A 23611-nucleotide genomic window follows, 5' to 3' on the forward strand; every position below is an offset into this window, starting at 1 on the left:
TACATAAATTAGAAACAGGGGGAGGAGAGGATTTTCCCCTCCTCGGACTGATCATAAAATCGCAGCAGATATCAAGTGTTTATTTGTCTGGCGGTGACGCAGGTTTGCCCCCTCAGTGGGCTGGAAGCTTCCACAAGCCGGAAGAACACGAGCAGCGAGGAGGTGAGAAAAATGAACGCAGTTTAATTAGAAATGACTTTTTGTTAAAAACCAGCAATTATTGTTAAATATTACGTGCAGCATTTACGTTTTACAACTCAGCAAAGTGGGCGAAATGTGTTTTTTTGGCGCGCCGTTATTTTTCTGGATGAGTTCTGAGTTTACAGTAAATGTAGCAACTGTTAGCATTTAGCTTCAGTAGATCAGTGGAGCTAACTGCAGGACTTAGACGAATTGTAATATCTGTAGGAAACTTTAAGCTTGTATTCAGTACTAAATGTAATGTCCGAGTGTTGTCAGGGACCAGACCCAGTCGGTTCAGCTAGCTACACAACAAGGCTACTCAGAGTCCTCAAGATGTCGCTGTGAATTTACAATAACCACCTCCAGTCAAATGTCACCTACACAACGAGGCAACAGTTATTTTTAATCCAGTGGTAATGCGTATATATAGTACAATGCTCTCAGGGCACATTTTTGCATTAAATCTTTGTATTTCTGATTCTTAAAAATTAAACCAACTGTATTTATGTTTATATTTGAGAGCTTAAAACATTCCAATGAAGACTGTTACCACGTGAATTAGAATGTTTAACTTCAGATTTTTGCTTTTTTAAAATAAAACAATTTTAGATTACTTTAACTGCAAGTGAAATATATCACAGTGGTTTCTATGCTGGTATACATGCAGTGTGTTTGGTTTTTTAATTATTATTTTTGTTTATTTCTGTACTTTAACTTAAGTAACATTTTCAGTGAAGTGTTGTTGCTTGCCATTCATTATTTTTCCATTGCCATATTGATACATTCCCTTAAAGAAGTACTTGCACACAATGATAGTGTACTGATAGTACACTATCATTTATTTCCATTCAATGATAATTCATTCTGTCAGTTAGCTCAATACAGTATAAAGGGTTCAATTTATAAAACTTCAGAAATGTCAAAGGTCTACCAAATGTTTTGCTACACGTCTTCAGCACCCAAATCCCAAAACAAAGCACAAAGCAAGCTGTTCAGTATCTCTAATTCAAATCTGTCTAATCTAATAACTAAAATTAGGTGCGTGCGCTGAAGCACAAAACATAATTTTATTGATTTGCTGTTCTGGCATTGAAGAGGCAGGTTAAGTCAAGATTGTTGAGAGTCATTGCTCTTACGGGCTTGCAGCTAACAGAATGAGTGATGACAAAGCCAGACGTGAACCCAAAAGCAACAGCTGACATGCAGGAAAATGGTTCATGTGTTGTGTAATGCATCGAGGCGCAACAATCTTGACAAGCTTCAACTTGTCCAACAACTTCACTGTCGCTAAGAAGCACAAACAGTGCACATGTAATAGGTTTCACTCTGAGTAGCTGTTGTAAATTTTTGTTGAATACATGATCTGCCGACTACTAGTCTGCATTTGCAAATACTTTATGTACGTGCATTCTTTCAGCATATTATGCTGCACCCTCTATACCTATTGCTAGGATTAAATGGCACAGTTCCACAAACTGGAATCCACCTTACAGCAGTAGTTTGCTTAAATATCACCCTTTAGTCAATTTTGGGAATGGAAAAAAAAGCATCCAACCAGCTCAGCACTGGAGACAACATTAGTCTTCGTCACATATTGGACATTTTTTTAGATTCAGTGCCCTGATGAATTACAGCTAAACCATGCAAGAAGCAACTAAACCCATCTGGAAGGAAGAATGAAGGGAGTAAATGTCGAGTTTTCCCCGCTGATCATTTATTTGCACTTATGTAGCACTCTGCAACTCAAAGCAGCTATATTTAGTTCTGGAAGTTAATGGGATATTAAAATGATTCCAACACTGTAGTTTAGTGCCTCTAAATCTTAAACTGGTTAAACCTCTCCTCACATGATCATCTTCTTAAGCTACGGATGCTAAGTCCTAAAAATATTCAACTTCGCAGTTTAAAAACTGAATTCGCAGAACAGTCAGTGTGTTTCACTTCTGTTTTCAGACGCATGCTATGACACACCATCACAATATCATGTAAAGACTACCACTGAATCATAACCCTGCTAATGCTACAGTCCTGCTGACTGAGTACAATTTTCCATTTTATGACCAGATGTTATAGACTCAGTTAAAAAAAAAACACTTTATTACAGTTTCAGTGTTGCTATCAAGAGTGATAATCCATTCAATGGCAAAATACAGCTTGTTGCCATGACAGTAAACAGCACAGTCCCACTAACCCGGTCACTGAAGTGTACTCATGAGGATGTGGGGAACGCTTATCATTTTGGAATTCGACATATTTTAAAAGCATACAGTAAAATATAGACTTCCGTTGTGTCAATAAATACTGTTGTTATAATGCGTTATAGGGGATGGAGATAGACTGCCAGCCTGAGGAGTCCATTGTCTCTGCTTTTGACGAAGACTGTGTTGAGCTTGGTGACGTGAAGGACATGAGATTGGAGGCGGAAGCTGTGGTCAACGACGTTCTCTTTGCCGTGGCTGAAATGCACGTATCACAAAGTCTCAGCAGTGCATCGGATGTGGCCTACATTAACGTGGAAACAAGAGAGGGGAATCGTTATTGTCTGGAGCTCACGGAAGCCGGACTGAGGGTAAGACGTACTGGTAGCGAGATGCAGTGGTTTCTGGTTTCATCACTGCACAGTTGCACAATAAATAACTCATTTCTATCCAAACAGGTGGTGGGCTACGCTTTCGATCAAGTGGACGAGGATTTGAGCACCCAGTATCATGAGACTGTTTACTCCCTTCTGGACACGCTCAGTCCGGGTTACAGAGAAGCCTTTGGAAATGCTTTGCTCCAGCGGCTGGAGAGGCTGAAGCAAAACGGACAGTAAAAAGGACCAAGATGCTGCTTAAGATATTCACATGAAACAGGGCTTGATAACATGGGTGATAGTTGGATATGCGCCAATAACAGCCAAGTCTGGTCAAATACTCTTTTGTTTGATGTCCAACTGCATAGCTTCCACGACAATAAGGGCTACACAGCTCTATCAGCGTTGCTTTGTTCTGAGTTACATACCGCTGAATGATTTCTTATAAAGTTCACAAGCTGCTCTGTTGCGACATTGTGTTGTTGACATAACCGTGGAGAGAGCTTTCTGCTTCCTAAATGTTACAGACTTGTCACAGTGCTGCACCTTTTGTATTTATCAGAATGATCTGAGAAAGAAGCAGCAAGTTGCATTAACAGTGATCCAGTTTCCCCTTCTGCCCTGCGATATCTGCTCAAATATACCCAACTAGTTTTTATTCAGCAGGTGTCTCTGTGAAAGAGCCAAAGCTATGTTCTTTTCAAGTATGTGCTGCCTTAATGACTGACTTTTGATTCAGAACAGATGAACTCATTGACTTGTATTTTCCTCGCTTTATATTGACAGAGATAACGGTATTTTACAGGGCTGCCATTTCACATGGAAAAGTAGGTCAGAAACAAATTCAACTTCTTTTCAAAGCTCTGATTATGTTGTGAAATATGACAACACTGTGTTCAGTACAAGTCATCAAGTTAACTGTGTTTCGATAGGGTTTTTATTTTTCCATACTGCGTAGCACATTGCATCTCAAGCTTGTAATTCAAACTTTAGCTGAAATGGGCAAATGCTAACCGTGTGGAAGTTTAAATATACTTTTGTTGTGTTCTCATCTTTAAGCTTTTAAGTTTTGTCAGAGTGCACAGAATTTGTTAATATTCAATGATGACTTTTAAAGCTGCTTAAAAATCTAGGTTTTCTGTACATGTGACTTGGTTATAGTCTGTCTTCAGTGTTACGAAAGCTATTTTGAGAAAACTTGTACTTACTTTGCATTGATACTGTCATCATTCCTTGCTGCTGGCCTTTGCTCAGACCAATAAAATTTCAAAGTATGTCAGTCTCTCTGAGGTTTGTCTCATGACTAACAATTTACAGTAAACAAGAATACAAATCCAAAGCCGCAGTGAGTATAGTCAGTTTTAGGGTACTTTACCGAGTCATTTACTTTGTAATCACCTGAAGGTCGTCAATACTTTTCAAATTTAGATTTTACACAAAGAAAACGAGACATTTCCCCTCTAACCTTACAAAGTTTATTTTGAAAACACTTAAGAGGCCCAAAGACACAAATTTTAATTCCCTCTCACATATATTATCTTCAGACCGTGTAAAGTGTCCTTGACCCCTACTGGAATAAACAACTAGCTCCATATTTACAAGCTCCAGCAATAAAATGCTACTCGTTTAACTTCAACATTAAGTCTAATAATGTCCAATGATCTTTTACCAACTACAGGGGCTCATTTGCTAATGAAACTAGTGTACTTTTCCACAAGTATCCTTTTGATTACAGGACTTTTACAGCGTATTGCTTTAGCTTAGCTTTAGCTTTCAACACCGATTCATGGTAGGATTTTCTAATGCTGTTATGCTCTAATGCTTAATTTTAAGAATATTCTTTGCCTACAATCCAACCACATGGTGATGCCAAACCAGACTGAGCAGAAAAAATTAAAATAAGCCACTTCTGCATTTCTACTACCCCTGCATTTCTACTAAAGGGTGTGGGCTTTAGTGCTATATGAAAGAGATTAAAAAAAACTTATGAGCAAATAAGAAACAAATACTACTTGGGTACACATTTCTTTCTTAGAATTTAATTGCATATATGTTTTAAAAGTATCCAATTCCATAAGTCAGGTATAACAAGGTTAGTAAGAAATATTACAAAAACAAAAAATGAGAGTAAAGAAAAAGTACTGCGTGTACCTTTCCTGACTACACAGCAGCCAGTAAGACAAGACATTTGCACTGCAGAGGAATGTTTTCTGGAGTCACTTACACAGTCATTAACCTAAATTTTTCACATTCACAACTCTTAAAATTGACCGTTAGGAAGAGCAGCACAAAAAGAAAGTACGTGCATTGTATTTCAGTAGGATTTAAGATGTGTGCAGCAAGTCTTGCAAACTAGTGAAGACATCTTAAAATCAGTTTGATGAATCAATAAAATTACATCTTGCTTGAATCATTGGCATTCTTTAGATCTACTAAAAGCTGAATCCCTTTTTTTTTTTTTTTAAAAGACAGACACTTGTAAGAGGTATTGTTGCTAATTTGGCACATTAGACAATCTGAACTGGGAACCTGATGCAGAACAAGTCGTTTTTGTTGTCGTCTCTCAGTTCCCACTCCACAACAAGCTTTATCTAGAAAAGCAGAAGAGAGCAGTCAGTGAACAAGGTGCAAATTGTATTTTTTTTGGTCAGAGGAAATGAAAGAAGAGGGGAGAAAAAAAAAGCAGAAGGCATAGGAGAAATTAACACTTCTGTCAGACCACAAAAAAAATTTCACTACCAGTTTGAAAATGAAAATATGGCACAGAAGCTGACAAATCTGAAGGCTTTTTAAAAAAAAACTATTTTGTAAGAAAGGTACTTAAATTTATCTGTCTGTAACACTGACAATGTACTTGTCAGTGATACAAGTGAAAATGTAAAGTCACAAGAAACTAATCAAATGTTGACTGAACCTTCAGTCAGTCAGTACACACAGAAGATCCTCATTTTTCTGCTTTTAGTATTAATATTAAACAGATTATCCCAGTACTCGCACTCTTTTCTTACACTGTATTTTCTTGTGCAAGTATTTCAAAACTGTGGTGTTGGATTCTGCTTAACAGATCTGAATACTTGCACCACTTGCTTCAATCTCATCTCTAGGAAAATTTAAAAGTTATCTTCTGAGAAAAAATATCATTAAATGTAGATTTGTTTGTCACTTTATGATTCAGATACCCTGCAGTCAGCTTTAGTTTCCAGCAGAAGAATAGAAATGGAAATTGAAATTGATCATCAACTCTTATTACTTTTCTTTGCTTACAGTACAGGAAAAATGGCTCGAAAAAGGACTGTTTCTGCACTACTTACTGAAGGATACTCAGACTTCACAGGGAGTTCAGTCTCATAGTGATAAATCTGCTGCTTCTGGATGGGACACTGGATTCCAGACTTGCAGCCGTCGGCGTTGGGAATGGCAAACGGGACCGGGACGCCAGCAATGATACCGTGAACCACAGCTGTGGCTGTATGGCTCTCGACACCTTCAAGATAAAACAGGACGGTGAGAACAAATTTAACACACAAATATGTGCGTTAATAATCAGGCTGGTGGAAGAAGGATTTTTTTTAAAAGTTGTAGCCCTCTCACCACTGTTGAAGGTCACATTGACACTGGAGGACTGGCCTTTGTGTAGCTGGCACGGCTGGCTGGGACAAGGATTAATGTCCACGATGCTAACTTTACCAGAAGTCGAACCTGAAGAGAAATTTATAAAGTTTCAGGTAATTATATAAAAAATGATTTGGTTATGTGTGTGCAAGGCTTCCTGTGTTAATGGTGAATGCACAGGGATCATCACAGTCTCAGTTAACCACAGTACTCAGGAAACCAATGAGACCAATCAGTAAACCTAACTAACCCTCGTGTTGTCCTGTAGGTCAAAATTGACCCCTTTTAACGTTTGAAAACATGAAAAAAAAACAAAAACAAAACATGTTTTCACAGAGAAACTTCTGATGTCCACATTTTCGGGAAATTTTTGAGCATTTTTTGGTGGGAAAAAAAAAGTTAAAAATGTTTAAGAACATTCACACACAAAAACAAATCAACCAAAATCCAGCAAAATTCACTGGATTTTGGTTGATTTTTTTGTGAATGTTCTTAAAGAAAATATTAGAAGTTTTACCGATATATATGTAATCACTAGATATTTTTAGGATTTTTTTGGAAGATTTTTACTCATTTTTTGAAAATAGTTGCAAGAATTTTCTTGCCACATTTAGGGGATTTTTTTTTTTTTTTTTTAAATAAAACTTTTAAGGGAAACTTTTAAAGAATTATTGGAATTTTCTTCCTAAAGGTTTTGCAAATTTTCAGAAATTTGGGGAATTTTTTTTGCAGAATTTTGGGATTTTTTTTCAGCCAAGGAAACAATATTTTTTGGTGCCCGTAAATGAGGACAACAGGAGGGTTAAGCAGTGAACAACAACCAAGATGAGCAAATGTAGGAATTAAAACAAAACAAAAATGCAAATACAATGTGTCCAGGACATGTAGCAGTGTGTGTGTATGCTGATTCAGGTAGGGGAGGTGCCAATATTGATCTCAAATGTGAAGATTTTACATTTTTTTCCCTCCACTGAACATCAGTGGATTTTTCGAGTGTTGGCCATCCATAAATAAACTGGACCACATCACAATGGCTTTTAGGAAGTTGTAATGGATTGTCTTATGTTTCAGAGTAAGAAGTGAGGCTTTGCTTCTTTGTAGTCTTTTGGTTTCCATTACACTAATAAAAAAACAAAAAACAAAACGTATTTACCCATTTTTATAAATCAATTTAAATGCATAAATTGACTTTAACAGCTAAGTGGAGACTAAATCCTCTGGTAAAACTTACCACAGTCCAGGAACTTCACTGGTACAGCCCAGGTGAAGCCCATCAAGCAGAGCAAAACAATTAAACCGGTCCTGGAATCCATGTTTCCGTTTCTTTTTTAGCGCGTCACCCTAAAGTGAGGAATGTATTGATTAGGCAGCAGATAAGCTAACTTTGTCAGAGTACTGTGAATTGGTGTTGTCAGCAAAGTGACTCAATCATATGACTCCTTGTTCCTTTACCCCAAAGCCCCGAGAGTAGCAGTGACTAAGAAGTTTAACACGACGACGAAGAAATACTTTTCGACTACTTAACAACACACTAAGGAGCTCAAACACAACAAGTAGTCTAATTAATACAGTACACAGAAGCATAAACACTGTGAGCCAACATACTATACCTTTGAGGAGATCCGTGTCAGCTGTTGGAGCGGCAACAACACCCAGCTTTTTATTTCCTTGAATCACGCGATCCTGGTGACGCCTATTCATTAGCATTTGTTTTTTTGCCCGAAATTTTGTCTGTCAGGTGACTCCCTCTGTGTAAAAATACCGCTTCCTGCTCTGTAATTGGACGACTGAAACACCAGACAATACATACACTAAACTGTCTTAAGCTCAACTTAAATGTAAACAGTTAGGAGCGGAATATAGCCTTGTAAAATTTTGCCTGACAGATATTACCGAGCTGTCAAAATGTTCAGAAAGGAACGCTCAAACCACCAAACTTTCTGATTGATAGGTAAAATGACTAATCAAATGGTCGTATTCCACCACTATGGGCGTATCCCTTTGTTAATACAAATTTTGGCCAATAAGGAGGCGTTTTTTGGTCCTCGATGGGTGGGGCCAAACTCACCAATATCTGTTATGGAAGATGTCATTCGTACGAGGAGCAATGATATCTGCGTCGAAGTCCAAAATATTGACCCTTGCTAGGTAATGTTAACCAACCGCATGTCTAGACACCGTCATGGATTTCCTTTAACCAAAATGTAACATTCAAACCAACTTACTTGTGGAAAAATAGCTTCGTGTTGATGTTTTTGGCAGGTTGTTAGCAAGGTGGCTAACTAGCTAGCGCTGTTGATCGTAACGTCATGTGATCTGGTAGATCTTAACGGAGTACCGATGTTTTGCAGGGCATCTACTCGTCTCAACAGCCTCAGTGTGAGTGAACAGCTACACCGGCTTGCTCAAAGCTCACAGCCCCTTTATGCAACGGGGCTTCGCTGCTTCAGCAACGCCTCCATCCAGGAGAAGACAGGAGCGTCAGGGCCATCTGAGGATAAAGTGCATCTCACTGAGTCATGTGTGAAGGTCAGTAGATACCCATAGTTAGACATAACAGTCATCCTCTGTCTCAGTTACAAATTGATTGTCCCATTTTCTGCTAAACCTCAATAAAAGAATGCACATCCGTGACATTAGATGATGATCAGTGTCCAACTTTCTGAGTTTATATGGAGTATTGCACTTACATATATGCAGTCTAGACGTTTGCCTGTGAATAAACCAAAAACTGCTGTCAATTATTGTACTATGAACATTTATCTGGTTCCCAAATCAGGATATGTTTCACACGGTGTTGGGTATGTAACACAAGCAGTCCTTACTTGATTTCTTTACTTTATTTCAAGCCAACAAATAGCCTGGAACAAACCTGCTAGCAGGGTCCTCATTCCAGCCGCGCTCTTACCCTGCTCTCCTTCCTGCTCACCCTGTCCTCGAGCGCCCTCAGGTCGTTAGGCGAGACACCACATATCCCCCTTAATTAAGCCACCATTATATCTATATGAACATTTTAGCTGTGAAGGTGAATGAATTACAAATGTTATTCGTAACTGGCATTAGTATTTAGAAATGAACTTAACTCATGCTCTAATGTTCATAAAATCAGTGAACCTTTCTTAAAGTCTGCATAAAGAACATGAATAAAGTAACAGTAACTTTGCAGTCTATAAGTTTCTAACATTATCCTGAGCAGTTAACTATTCGTTTTGTTCAACGCACAAAGTCTTTAGTCCACTCAGGCAATCGTCTGAGCCTGACTGGTCTGGTCGAGGGTGTAGGTGTCACTGGTGGTGTTGGTGGTGTGTTCACAAAGTCCAGTGGCGGTAGTTGACCATTACTACCCTTCTCCGGACATGAAGCAGGCGCAAGGTAAGATGCGTTCCAGGATCTTCCGTCTGACAGCAGGTAAGTATACTGTCCTTTTTGCTCCATTACTCTGAGTGGTTTAGAAAACTTGCTCTGGGTTTTAGGAATAATGCCAGGTTTTCTGACCCGGACATATGATCCACATTTGAAAGACACTGCTGTTGCTCCTCGCTTTCTATCCGTGTACTCTTTGCTCTTCTTTTGCATTTCACTCACTCTGCGAGCCACCTGTTCTGATGACTGTGTTTTATTGGTGGTCAGTGGACGTCCAGCCACGTTCAGTTTTGTGCGCATGGGTCGACCATGTAACAGTTCAGCAGGCGAACATTGGGTTGTAGAGTGAGGAGTTGCACGATAGACATGTAGAAATTCCCTCATAAACTCCTTCCAGGGTCTTCCTTCGAGCACGGCTGTCTGCAGAGTGTCTTTAAGGCTGCGATTGAAGCGCTCAATCTCACCATTAGCTCTCGGATAATAAACTGAAGATTTCCTGTGTATGATGCCTCTGTCACAGAGAAATGATTCAAACTCTTGGGACACGAACTGGGAACCATTGTCCGAGACTAGCTCCTTGGGGTCACCTTCCCTGCTGAAGACTGCAGATAAAAACTGGATAACAGTTCTTGAGGTAACCTGTGGGACAAAGGTTAGTTCTGGCCACTTACTGTAGTAGTCAATAAGTGTTATTGCAAAACGACAGTCTATAGGTGCTCTATCAAAAGGCCCCACCACATCAATGGCTACCTTTTCCCAAGCTCCATCTGGATATGGCACAGGTTGTAGAGGAGTATTGTGTGTGACTGCGGACTTGTCGTGTGACTGGCATGTAATACATGCTTTGATGGCTGCTTCGACTTGTACATCCATTTTTGGCCACCAATATGCTTCTCTGAGTCTCTGCTTAGTTCTCACAATACCCTGATGAGTGTCATGTGCCAGTGAAATCATTTTTGGTTGAAGACTGTCAGGTACCACTAGTCTGTGCGTGCCACGCACGATTAAGTCATTTTGTAGGGAAAGTTCATGTCGCAACTTGTGAAATGGTTGGATATCAGGCGTTAAGTTTTTTTCTGACTTTGGCCATTTGGAAGTAAGCAGTTCACGCAGTTTTGTCTGTACAGGACATGCAATACAAGCAGCTTTAAAAGCAGAGTCAGAAATGGCCGTCAATGTAGAGGTAAGTGCAACCTCTGTGTCCTCCTCTGAAGTTGGTTCTGAGCTTGGCAGTGGGAGTCGAGACAAACAGTCTGCAGTCACGTTTTCTCGTCCCGGTTTATACTGAATATCATAGTTGAATGATAACAGTCTAGAGGACCATCTGGCTATCCGCATACCTGCTCGTCCTTGTCCTTTTGATGCGAGAAGTGTGGTGAGAGGGCTGTGATCAGTACGTAATGTGAAATGTCTCCCCCACAAATACGTTCTCCATCTTTCCGTTGCCCACACACACCCCAGGGCCTCCTTTTCAACAGTAGAGTATTTCCTCTCCGCCTGGGTGAGTGTACGGGATGCAAAAGCAACTGATTTTTCTGATCCATCTTTATGAATCTGGGTGAGTACTGCTCCAAGTCCGTAATCTGATGCATCTGTAGTGACCAAAGTAGGTAGTTCTGGGTTAAACAGAGAAAGTGCAGGACTGTTCACTATGAGCTTTTTTACAGTCTCAAAACTCTCTTGGGCTTCTGGTGTCCATGTGAATGTGTCTGCTCCCCGTAACAGCGCTCGAAGTGGCTCGACAACAGCAGCATATCCTGGTATGAATTTAGAATACCAGGATGTGAGTCCAAGAAACGACCTCAACTTGGGCAGGTCTGTAGGAGGAGGAGCTTGAGAGACTGCAGTCACATGTGAGGCATCAGGCTGTAATCCTTTACCTGATACTGTGTGTCCTAAGAAAGATAGTTCTGTTTGCCTGAAGTTGCATTTTCTGTGATTTAGTTTAAGTCCAGCTTCATGTATACGACGAAGTACAACTGAGAGTCTTTTGTCATGCTCCTCAGTCGTTGTTCCCGAGACGATAATGTCATCAAGGTAGCATTGGACACCTGGTAAACCTTTGAGGATGGTGGACATCATCCGTTGAAAGCAGCTGGGCGCAGATGCCAGTCCGAATGGCACCCGCTTAAAACGGAATAAACCGTCATGTGTGATGAAAGTTGTTAAACTACGGCTGTCCTCGTGTAGTGGCATTTGATGGTACGCACTCTGAAGGTCCAATGTGGAAAACAGTGTTGCACCTCTCAGCTCTGCAAACATTTCCTCCATATGAGGTAATGGAAAGCCATCAATGACAACAGACTTATTTGGTTCTCTTAAGTCTACACAAAGTCTTGGCTCAGGTCTGTCTTTTCTTGTAGTGACTACTATGGGTGAAATCCATTCTGATGAGTCCACTGGTTCTATAACATCCTGGTCCACAAGTTTCTTTAGTTCTTTAGACACTGCTTCTCTCACAGAGAAAGGTAATCTGCGTAGTTTTTGTTGTACTGGTGGTACATCTGGTCGAACTTTAACTTTATGGACAAAAGCTTTGGCACATCCTATTTCTTCAGCTTTCACATTTGCTACTGAAGTTTTATTGGTACCAGTAGTGACTTTTCCTCCAGCGACTTGCATCTTTAGTACATTGAACAGGTTTCTGCCTAGGACTGCTGAACCTTTCTTAACAATGTAGAGTACAGTGTTTGCACTTAGGTCACCAAATGTCACATTAGCTTGTAGACAACCCTTCACAGGAATAGAATTTCCACCATAATCCTTCAATCTTAGTTTTGGTTCTGTGAGGGAGGATGCAGGGAAGTACTCAGTGACCATAGATTCTGGTAGGATGGATACTGCTGAGCCTGTGTCTAGTATTAGCTCAATATCCTGACTCTCAGATTCTGCAGTACTTACTTTAACTGTACACATTATGACATTAGAGCCTACACTATTCACATTCAAAATAGTCACTTCTGGGACAGCGTCAACCTCACTCACATGCTTGTTTCCTCGGCAAACTTTGGCGAAGTGCCCCTTCTTTTTGCAGGAATTGCAGTGTGCCTCTTTTGCAGCACATCCTTTGAAATTTGCAGTGTGTTGGGTTGAGCCACATCTGTAGCATGATTTCTGTAGTCCCGTTTGTGATATTTGTGGTGTAGGTTTTCCTCTTTTAAACTTTCTGTTTTGTTGTGGTCCTTGATGAACAGCTTGGACAGCGTTGTCTGTTGCTCCAGTGCACACAGTCATAGCTTTAGCTTCTGCCACCGCAGTTTCAATTTGGCGCGCAATGGTCAAAGCTTTGGCGAGTGTAAGGGGAACTTCCAGTAGTAGCCGCTCCCTGAGGCGGGCTGAATTAGTCTTTTCAATGATTTGGTCCCTTATCATCTCTTCTTCCATGTTCCCGAACTGACATGTTGTGACCAGTTCTTTCAAAGCGGCAACAAACTGATCCGTAGTTTCCCCCGGGCGCTGGCTACGTTGCCTGAAACGGTAGCGCTCCGCAACCACATTCACAGTTGGGGTGAAAAAGTCTGTGAGGGCCTGCAGTGCTGTGTCATATTTATCATCAGCTACTGTCAATGTATAAAAGAGTCTTTGTCCTTCTGCCCCCAGACAATGTATTAGTAGAGCTCTCTTACGTGCCTCCTTCAGATCAGCGTCTGACAGTGCTAGTAGGTAGTTTTCAAAAGTACGAATCCATGCTTTGAATGGGACCGGCGGTTCCCCGACATTTTGTAGAAAAGGGGCCGGCTGGCTCAGGTTCAGGGCCGTCATCCTCGTCGCCAATATGTTGGGTATGTAACACAAGCAGTCCTTACTTGATTTCTTTACTTTATTTCAAGCCAACAAATAGCCTGGAACAAACCTGCTAGCAGGGTCCTCATTCCAGCCGCGCTCTTACCCTGCTCTCCTTCCTGCTCACCCTGTCCTCGAGCGCCCTCAGGTCGTTAGGCGAGACACCACACACGGTAATATTGTTTATCTGATAAAAGTCTGAGGGCCCAAAGACTGCAAATAATGTGAGTACAAATGGTGTTGAACTTTTTTATCCCCAACATTTGTCAACAAAACTTCATGGTATACTGCCACAATTGACATCTGAGACATTTATATACAATCCTAGAACTAGGTTAATGTTTCTTGCTCATTCCTAACATCACACGGACCGTTAGAGCTCAACAATATTAATTAAAAACAAAACAAAAAAATATAGAAAAAGTATGAGACACATTTTTAGTGGTCATTTCTGCATGTCTTTTTCACTTAAACAAATCTTTTAAAAAATTGCTGCAGTCTATACATAATAACCTTGTTCTCTTACGAATGGAAACGTGTGCATCGTGTCATTCAGAGACTAGGGGAGATCATGGAGAAAGGCGAGTTCCTGAGAATACATGTGGAGGGAGGAGGCTGCTCTGGGTTCCAGTACAAATTTTCTATCGACAGCAACAAGAATGAGGAGGACAGGTAAATTACCACAAACTTAGCATTCAAGTTATTGTTCGAAGCTGTCCTCCTTATGGTCCAATTAACTCTGTTCCGTCCTGCATGCTCTGTTCTCTGCTTTCAGAGTGTTCGAGCAGGGAGGAGTGGGCGTTGTCGTGGACCAGGACAGCCTGGAGTTTGTGAAAGGAGCCACTGTGGACTTCAGTCAGGAGCTGATCCGTTCCACCTTCCAAGTGCTGAAGAATCCTCAGGCTGATCACGGCTGCTCCTGTGGCAGCTCCTTCTCTGTCAAACTATGATCCCGCTTCACTGACTACTGCACCACTGTTACTCAACACTCACATTTAACAGTTTGTCGGGTACACATGTACAAAATACAACGTAATATTAGAGGTACTTCTCTAATGGTAAGACAAAAAGTGTACTTTATAAACTGGTAACTTCGCATTATATCAGACTATATGTGATCTGTTGAATTCCTAATTCAATTCACTATAAATTACATATAGTGATACTGAAACTGGCAGGCAGTTTATTTAATTTGCTTTTTTTGTTTGTGTGAAAATTACCAGAACTGCAGATGAATTAATGAACAACAGATACATCAATTAATAAGTGTACTACTTCGATGTGTAGTCAACTACATCATTGACAGGTCACAATATTCCACCATAAACGCTCACTTTAAATGTTTTTAGTGCGTAGATTAGCCTTTGTATGTAAAATATGTAAATAGGCCATAACTATAAAGTTCAAAGCTATATTTTATTTGTTCCATGTGGAATAAATAAAAGTGATTTTAAGATATTTATGTGTTCAGTTGTCTCAATGTATCATATTCAATTAAGGCGTTTTTTTTTTTTACATTACATTAGTAATAGTGATGTTTCAGTGTTTCATCTTCACTAATATGTTTAATTTTAAAAGCATATGTTATCTGCTGTGTAAAGCTGGCATCCTAAAATGGTATAAAATGGAGGTATAAAATGGAAATATTCAAGTACACTACCAGTATCTCAAAACATACTAAAAATACATTTGCACAAATCTATTCAGTTGATTTCAAATACTGAAATAAGTAGTTTGAGCAGTGATTGTTTCATCACAAGTTTGATCATCATCTTGTCAAGACTTAAAAAGTAAACACAGGTCACCCAGAATGTTAAAGTTGATCGTTGCCTTTTTTTTATTATTAAAGTGGAATTTAAGAAACATCTCACAAAAATATACAAAAAGAATATCTACAAATGGTATTTACACTGGTGAAATGTAAATCAAAATATGCAGCAACATTTTTTAGTAGTTAGTCTTAATACAAGGAGCAAAATGTTTTGCACTTTTCATATTCTCTGATCGACATTCCATTTAAGCAATATGTCTTATTACACAAAACACTAACTTACTGTTGGAAAAAAAGTCACACCGTTCATATCCATGAAAATGCAACAATAATATATCATAGCAGCACACTAAAAAGTGACCGATAGAATTGCAACAGTGCACTGAAACATCAATTTACAGCTGTTCTTTTTGTTTTTCTGAGGAATTTGGTTCGGACAGATTGTCTTTCGATAAGCCATGCACACCCACTAACCACAAACAGATCCTCAAACGCGTACGCACACGTTAATATGTCATGAGGGGAACACTGCTGAGGGAGGTTCGAGGTCAACCAGTCAACAACACGACCACATAAATCAGAAATGGAACCACCAGGGCGACACAGTGACCAGGTCAGGTGTACAGTGCATAGTATGCTTTGGCATGCTGACATCCAGAACATAACAGTGGATGTTACATTCAGGAGGAAGGCCACAGGATTTGGAAATACCAGTAAAAATAGACCAAACAAATGACTACATGATCCAAAACAAGTAAAACAAAACAATACAAAAAGAATCCAAACCCTCATAAACACTCAGATTAAGGCTAATCAGCTCTGTTTGCTACATGTTTTTAAAAAAAAAATGGCATTGTCAGTAACACAAAATTCAGAGGCCTGCCAAGACTTGGCAAAACTGCCATTTGGGACATGTACACAGATAAGCTCATTTAAAAAAAAGAATCCATCAGACATGATATGCACAGATGGTTTTTTTTTCTTCTTCTTAACCCTCGTGTTGTCCTGCGGGTCAAAATTGACCAGTTTCAGTTTGAAAATGTGGGGAAAAAAAATATTTTCACAGTGAAACTTCTGATGTCCACATTTTCAACATTTTTGGGAAATCTTTGAACATTATTTGGTGGAAAAAAAGAAATGTTAAAAATGTTTCTTAACATTCACAAAAAAATCTACCAAAATCCAGCAAATTTCAGTGGATTTTGGTAGATTTTTTTGTGAATGTTCTTAAACAAAATAGAAGTTTTACTGATATATATGTAATCACTTTAGATATTTTTAGGATTTTTTTGGAAGATGTTTACTCCATCCATCCATCCATTATCTATACACCACTTAATCCTCATTAGGGTCACGGGGGGGCTGGAGTCTATCCCAGCTGACTCAGGCGAAGGCAGGGGACACCCTAGACAGGTCGCCAGTCTGTCGCAGGGCTACATATATAGACAAACAAGCACTCTCACATTCACACCTACGGGCAATTTAGAATAATCAATTAACCTCAGCATATTTTTGGACTGTGGGAGGAAGCCGGAGTACCCGGAGAGAACCCACGCATGCACAGGGAGAACATGCAAACTCCATGCAGAAAGATCCCGGGAAAGCCGGGACGCGAACCAGGGATCTTCTCGCTGCAAGGCGAAAGTGCTAACCACTACACCACTGTGCAGCCCAAGATGTTTACTCATTTTTTGAAAATACAGTGAGTACGGAAAGTATTCAGACCCCTTTAAATTTTTCACTCTTTGTTTCATTGCAGCCATTTGCTAAAATCAAAAAAGTTCATTTTATTTCTCATTAATGTACACTCAGCACCCTATCTTGACAGAAAAAAACAGAAATGTAGAAATTTTTGCAAATTTATTAAAAAAAGAAAAACTGAAATATCACACGGTCATAAGTATTCAGACCCTTTGCTCAGTATTGAGTAGAAGCACCCTTTTGAGCTAGTACAGCCATGAGTCTTCTTGGGAATGATGCAACAAGTTTTTCACACCTGGATTTGGGGATCCTCTGCCATTCTTCCTTGCAGATCCTCTCCAGTTCTGTCAGGTTGGATGGTGAACGTTGGTGGACAGCCATTTTCAGATCTCTCCAGAGATGCTCAATTGGGTTTAGGTCAGGGCTCTGGCTGGGCCAGTCAAGAATGATCACAGAGTTGTTCCGAAGCCACTCCTTTGTTATTTTAGCTGTGGCTTAGGGTCATTGTCTTGTTGGAAGGTGAACCTTCGGCCCAGTCTGAGGTCCAGAGCACTCTGGAAGAGGTTTTCTTCCAGGATATCTCTGTACTTGACCGCATTCATCTTTCCTTCAATTGCAACCAGTCGTCCTGTCCCTGCAGCTGAAAAACACCCCCATAGCATGATGCTGCCACCACCATGTTTCACTGTTAGGATGGTATTGGGCAGGTGATGAGCAGTGCCTGGTTTTCTCCACACATACCGCTTAGAATTAACGCCAAAAAGTTCAATCTTGGTCTCATCAGACCAGAGAATCTTATTTCTCATAGTCTGGGAGTCCTTCATGTGTTTTTTGGCAAACTCTATGTGGGCTTTCATATGTCTTGCACTGAGGACAGGCTTCTGTCAGGCCACTCTGCCATAAAGGCCCGACTGGTGGAGGGCTGCAGTGATAGTTGACTTTGTGGAACTTTCTCCTATCTCCCTGCTGCATCTCTGGAGCTCAGCCACGGTGATCTTTGGGTTCTTCTTTACCACTCTCCTACCAAGGCTCTTCTCCCACGATTGCTCACTTTGGCTGGACGGCCAGGTCTAGGAAGAGTTCTGGTCGTCCCAAACTTCTTCCATTTAAGGATTATGGAGGCCACTGTGCTCTTAGGAACCTTGAGTGCTGCAGAAATTCTTTTGTAACCTTGGCCAGATCTGTGCCATGCCACAATTCTGTCTCTGAGCTCCTTGGGCAGTTCCTTCCACCTCATGATTGTCATTTGCTCTGACATGCACTGTGAGCTGTAAGGTCTTATATAGACAGGTGTGTGCCTTTCCTAATCAAGTCCAATCAGTTTAATTAAACACAGCTGGACTCCAATGAAGAAGTAGAACCATCTCAAGGAGGATCAGAAGAAATGGACCGCAGGTGAGTTAAATATGAGTGTCACAGTAAAGGGTCTGAATACTTATGACCGTGTGATATTTCAGTTTTTCTTTTTTAATAAATTTGCAAAAATTTCTACATTTCTGTTTTTTTCTGTCAAGATAGGGTGCTGAGTGTACATTAATGAGAAATAAAATGAACTTTTTTGATTTTAGCAAATGGCTGCAATGAAACAAAGAGTGAAAAATTTAAAGGGGTCTGAATACTTTCCGTACCCACTGTACTTACAAGAATTTTCTTGCCAAATTCGGGGGATTTTTTAAAAATAAAACTTTTAAGGAATTATTGGAATTTTCTTCCTGAAGGTTTTGCAAATTTTCAGAAATTTGGGGAATTTTTTTTGCTGAATTTTGGGATTTTTTTCAGACAAGAAAACAATGTTTTTTGGTGCCCGTAAATGAGGACAACAAGAGGGTTAATGAATATGTGATGTCATGAGAGCAGGGCCGTTTGCCCTCCACCTGTTTTCACAATCAGGACTGTGATACCAAAATGAGCCTTGCACACATGCATGCACCTAGTTTTGAGGCAGTAAGTCGAATCACCACTCATTTACAAGCTGCCAGGTCTGTCGTCCTCCTCGTCGTCTAAACGCATCCATCAGGGGTGTCTTTTGTTTTTTTGTTTTTCTCTGGAGAGTCATGCCAGGAGACGCCCAGACTCTTTGAGGCAGGATGGTGTTAGTGTGATCCTCAGTGTGGGGCGTGGACACACCTCCACACAAAGAGGCTAGAGGGGACAGAAAAGAAAAGGCTGCGTCACTTCACTCTGCTTCGTCATGTCATGTGTAAACTGTGTTGCTGCTGCCTCGGTCATACCTTCTGTCATCTCCGCCGGCGCTCACAACAAAACGATCTCCATTTGTGAAGCGTACATTTGTCAGATGAGCAGAATGGCCCAGAAAGCGTTTGTGTTTGGCCTAAAAAAAAATCACAATCACATCATCAAAGTTAGATTTTTTTAAACTACTGGATTATTTGAAGCACATTTATAGCATTTATAGCATTTTACAGTGCGCAGAAATATTATTATTAGCTGAAATAACATGTAAAATTTGTCAGTTAACCCTCATGTTGTCCTGCGGGTCAAATTGACCCATTTTAAAGTTTGAAAATGTGAAAAAAAAAAACATATTTTCACAGTGAAAATTTCCACATTTTCAGAAAATTTTTGAACATTTTTTGGTGGAAAAAAAACAAAATGTTAAAAAAAAAAAAGTTTTTTTTTTTTTTTAAAGAACATTTAGAAAAACAATCAATAAAAATTCAGCAAAATTCGCTGGATTTTGGTTGATTTTCTTCTGAATGTTCTTAAAGAATATATTATATTTAATAACTTTAGATATTTTAGGATTTCTTTGGAAGATTTATACTCATTTCTTGAAAATGTTTACAAGAATTTTCTTGCGAAATTTGGGGGATTTTTTTAATAAAAATTTTAAGGGAAACTTTTAAAGACTTATTGGAATTTTCTTCCTGAAGGTTTTGCAAATTTTCAGAACTTTGGGGAAATTTTTTTGCTGAATTTTTGTATTTTTTTCAACAAGGGAACAATATTTTTTGGTGCCCGTAAATGAAGACAACAGGAGGGTTAAATAAATCTTTTTCACTAATGGACTGGTACAATAATACAACAACATGATAGCTGAACTTTTAATAATTCTGTTATATGAAAGTAAATTTTAACAGATTTAGGTGTGATATTTTTGGTAAAAGGACGTTGAATGAAATGTTTTGAGCCCCTTTATCACACTGTCTCCTTCACAGAAGTCATGATGTATAAAAGGAGTGGAAATAAACACAACATGGTGGGAGCAGGACTGACAAATATGCGTATGTAGAGTAATACATATCACTCAACCATAAAGTATATCACTCTTTATTTGAGTAGTGTTTCACTCTTTTATACTTCACAGCACATGTATGACATCCATACATTCTGATGACATGTTGCCACATTGTGCACTGAATTATTAGTAACTACACACTGAATTCTCATGAACACTGTCTGCCTATCTGACAGAGATCATGAAATAAGTGTCAGGCTGTAACAAAACAATCGACAGACGATGCAGCGGTGCCGTATGTCATATTTAATTGGCGACAACAGCTTTGAAGCAAGGATGTTTCATTTTGTTTAATGCTTGCTACCTTTCTTCATGCCTTATTCTTGCCGCCTCTACTTGGATGTTTGGTGGGAGGGAGGGAATAAGAAGCAAGGAGAGGACTCGAGAATGTAAAAACTGAGAAATGATGAGAGTATGGTGTGTGTGTGTGTTGGGTTCTTTCATGATGCTACCACTAGGGGGCGTCAAAGGCACAAAGTGGCTCTAAGACCAGCCAAGCAAAGAAAAGAGGTGCACCTATTTAATAGTATAATAAGACCAACAAGGATAGTGTAAATATTACTGCCCAAGCCAAACATTGGAAATATGACACATAGTAAAAGTGATAATATATAGTTATACTTACAAACTTCTCTGGACAGGGAAAGTCGAACAGCTTTACCATCCCAAAATCATCTCCTGTGACGATGTTAAGGCCCGAGTGGGACACACAGGCACAAGTGACGTCTGCTTTATCAGTGTTACGGGACCAGATACCGATGACCTCGTCCCCAAGGACACTGGAGACACAAACAGCAACAACATTTACCTTCCTGTCCAACATACTGATGTGTTATAACTACAATGTAAAAAAACACAAAATACTGATTTTACCAGGCTTTAACTGCAAGTTTTTTTTAAAAAAAAAATGTATTGTAATTTTACAAATGTTCTCTGTTTTGTTACATTACAGAAAATATCCAGTAAAATGTTTTTTTAAAAGTATTAATCTGCACATTAAACCTAAAAAATAGGCCAAAACTTTAAATAATTCCCACATCAAATATCTGGATTTTTTTTGTTTGTTTGTTTTACATTTGACAGTAAAATTACACTATTTTTTACTGCACATAAATCAGCAAAAATGTAATTATTAATTATTTTGTTCTTTTATGGTTTAATGTAAAATCCTACAATTTTTACTGAATATAATTCGCAAATATTTAATTGTTTTTCAAATATTTGACATTATTTGAAAGAAAAATTATGTATTTTAAAGATGAAAAAAATGGTCAAAACTGTAAATAATGCCCACATCAAACAAATGGAAATTTTTTTTTTGTGTTTCTTTTACACACTATTTTTAATGCACTTAAATCAGCAAAAATGCAATTATTTTGATAATTTATTTAACAGATTGTCCCTGCTTTATTGAATTACAGAAAAAAAAATTAAAAAGTAACAATTTACATGTTAACTGTAAAAAAACCAAACCAAACAAAAAAAAAAAACAGGCCAAAACTGTAATAAATATTGTCCACATATGGCAGTTCCTTTTAAGTTTTAACGTAAAATTCTACAATTTTTACTGAATAATCAGCAAATATTTAATTATTTTTCAAACATTTGCCATTTTTTTGAAGGAAAAAATATGTATTTTTAGGATAAAAAAAATGGTCAAAACTGTAAATAATGTCAACATCATAAAAAAAGTGTATTATTACAAGTGGTAATTTGTTCTTTTACAATGTACGGCCATAAAACTACACTGCTTTACTGCATATAAGTCAGCAAAAAATACGTATTTTACAGATATTCGCTTATTGTCACAGTTTTTAAATATTACAGTAATTTACTGTCTACTGCTGCCAGATTTTTGTTTCTTTTTCATGGATTTTTTCTACAGTGTACCACTCACCTTGTCCAGGTGGCCCAGGTAATCCTGTCAATATGAGTCTGTTCCGTGACCTGCTTCCCAGACGGCACCTCGTACACGAGCCGTTTATAAGCACCTGTGGAAATCTGTTTGAAGGCAGTGCAGGTTAAAATGATGTATCAGCCACCAGCGATGTGATCTCTCCCTGATAAACCCTCGCACGGTTCATACCTGGACGTAAGTGCTGTCTGCAGAGAAGTCCATCTGCATCACGAAGCTGGGGATGTCCCTGCAGCAGTTGATGCGGTTCAGCTGTGGGCCGAGCGTCAGGTCGTAGAAGTCAACAGCGCACTCAGTAGAGCCCACAGCCAAGTAACGAGAACTTGGACTGAACCTGGAAAGCAGAGGCGTGGTGTTAAAAAATAACAGTGTTTTCTCAGATTTGCTTTGCAGTATGTAGAGTAGTGTTCAAATAAGTTGAGTCTCTTAAGATACATATTAGTGGTGATGTCTAATGCTTCTGATTGACAATATTTTGTATATTTTATTCAGTCTCTTACAGTTTACCAAATTAGATAGAATGCATTGACTTAACAAATAACCACGAGTTCAGCTAAATTTCTGTCTTTTGTTATCAACTTGAGAAAATGTAGTTTTTTTTAACATTAAAGCATGGAGATCCCAAAATGAGTTAATGAAGCTGTAAATGAGCATATGGGATCTTTAATCCACACCTCCCACCAAATTCTCCTATAATCCTTGAGATCCTGCGAACAAAAACCGGATTATTTGCTCAACAGCTGCTGCAGGACAGAAATAATAAAACTACCTAAGAGGCAATCCTTCCTAAATAATAACAAAAATGTTCTCATACACATGGCAAACACACAGACACACAAACTACATTCAACATAAGTTTGGTAACTCAGTTATATCTTGTCTAAAGAGCCACAGTCTGCATTATTACCTGATATCTTGAATTGCAGAGCGTCTGTCCCTTTTTTTGCCCCAGATTTTGAGCGAAGCTACTAGCAGGATGATAAACTCTCCGTTCTTCATGCCAATCGCCACCATGTCTCCCTCAGGACTGTAGCTGATGGTGCACGCCGGGTGGCCCAGGTTCACCTTGTTCAGCATCTTCTGTTTCCCCACAAGACAAAGCAAGATTATGATCCACGTTAGAATATTCACTGTTAGAATGATCTGTGAAGGCCTTGATGAGATGATGGATGATGAACGGAGATCCTGACCTTCTCTGGGATGTCCCACAGACGAACAGTGCCGTCCTCTGCAGCAGATAGAAATACGTCTCTGGAGGGATGAGTTCCTAAACCCCATATAGGTCCGTCCATATGTCCGTTCACCAGGATGTTGCACGCTGCGTTCTTCTCTCCCACTTCGATGATCTCTGCGTTCCTGGTCCCCACGAGGATCTTCCCCTGGAACAGCAATAAGCAACATATGTCAAGAATAAGATAATAAAGCATGAATAATAGGATAATATAATGT

The 23611-nt window shown here is 39.2% G+C and overlaps 4 protein-coding genes across 4 annotated transcripts in view; 2 read left to right on the forward strand and 2 right to left on the reverse strand.

Annotated features, from left to right (window-relative positions):
- The first annotated feature begins 22 nt into the window (after positions 1–22).
- On the forward strand, positions 23–4040 carry gskip (gsk3b interacting protein). Its single transcript, XM_023276432.3, has 3 exons — positions 23–162; positions 2507–2752; positions 2840–4040. The coding sequence occupies exons 2-3, from the start codon at positions 2510–2512 to the stop codon at positions 2996–2998; spliced, it is 402 nt and encodes a 133-aa protein (XP_023132200.1). The 5' UTR covers positions 23–162; positions 2507–2509; the 3' UTR covers positions 2999–4040.
- Positions 4041–4775: 735 nt separating this feature from the next.
- On the reverse strand, positions 4776–8119 carry LOC111572688 (NPC intracellular cholesterol transporter 2). Its single transcript, XM_023276439.3, has 5 exons — positions 7981–8119; positions 7602–7711; positions 6350–6457; positions 6070–6242; positions 4776–5349 (listed from the first exon to the last, which is right to left on the reverse strand). The coding sequence occupies exons 2-5, from the start codon at positions 7681–7683 to the stop codon at positions 5266–5268; spliced, it is 447 nt and encodes a 148-aa protein (XP_023132207.1). The 5' UTR covers positions 7684–7711; positions 7981–8119; the 3' UTR covers positions 4776–5265.
- On the forward strand, positions 7803–14974 carry LOC111572687 (iron-sulfur cluster assembly 2 homolog, mitochondrial). Its single transcript, XM_023276438.3, has 5 exons — positions 7803–7837; positions 8399–8518; positions 8722–8899; positions 14073–14188; positions 14292–14974. The coding sequence occupies exons 1-5, from the start codon at positions 7803–7805 to the stop codon at positions 14464–14466; spliced, it is 624 nt and encodes a 207-aa protein (XP_023132206.2). The 3' UTR covers positions 14467–14974.
- A 355-nt stretch (positions 14975–15329) lies between these two features.
- The window catches only part of eml5 (EMAP like 5), a 46610-nt gene continuing 38328 nt past the window's right edge, over positions 15330–23611 (reverse strand). Inside the window, exons 38-44 of the mRNA XM_055006101.1 lie at positions 23353–23541; positions 23070–23242; positions 22334–22496; positions 22145–22248; positions 20873–21026; positions 19220–19320; positions 15330–19130 (exon numbers count right to left, since the gene is read on the reverse strand). Of these exons, the coding sequence (XP_054862076.1) occupies positions 19094–19130; positions 19220–19320; positions 20873–21026; positions 22145–22248; positions 22334–22496; positions 23070–23242; positions 23353–23541 (921 nt within the window). The 3' untranslated portion in view covers positions 15330–19093. The remainder of the gene's footprint in view (positions 19131–19219; positions 19321–20872; positions 21027–22144; positions 22249–22333; positions 22497–23069; positions 23243–23352; positions 23542–23611) is intronic.

Source organism: Amphiprion ocellaris, chromosome 20 (assembly GCF_022539595.1).
Source record: "Amphiprion ocellaris isolate individual 3 ecotype Okinawa chromosome 20, ASM2253959v1, whole genome shotgun sequence".
In the NCBI taxonomy this organism is placed as follows: domain Eukaryota; kingdom Metazoa; phylum Chordata; class Actinopteri; family Pomacentridae; genus Amphiprion; species Amphiprion ocellaris.

Coding starts and splice junctions, on each gene's coding strand:
- gskip (XM_023276432.3), top strand. CDS start 2,510: ATGGAGATAGACTGCCAGCCTGAGGAGTCCATTGTCTCTGCTTTTGAC. Junction 2,753..2,839: donor TCACGGAAGCCGGACTGAGG/GTAAGACGTACT, acceptor CTATCCAAACAG/GTGGTGGGCTACGCTTTCGA.
- LOC111572688 (XM_023276439.3), bottom strand. CDS start 7,683: ATGGATTCCAGGACCGGTTTAATTGTTTTGCTCTGCTTGATGGGCTTC. Junction 6,458..7,601: donor AGTGAAGTTCCTGGACTGTG/GTAAGTTTTACC, acceptor ATTTCTCTTCAG/GTTCGACTTCTGGTAAAGTT. Junction 6,243..6,349: donor CAATGTGACCTTCAACAGTG/GTGAGAGGGCTA, acceptor TTTATCTTGAAG/GTGTCGAGAGCCATACAGCC.
- LOC111572687 (XM_023276438.3), top strand. CDS start 7,803: ATGACTCCTTGTTCCTTTACCCCAAAGCCCCGAGA. Junction 7,838..8,398: donor TTTACCCCAAAGCCCCGAGA/GTAGCAGTGACT, acceptor TTGGCCAATAAG/GAGGCGTTTTTTGGTCCTCG. Junction 8,519..8,721: donor AAAATATTGACCCTTGCTAG/GTAATGTTAACC, acceptor GATGTTTTGCAG/GGCATCTACTCGTCTCAACA.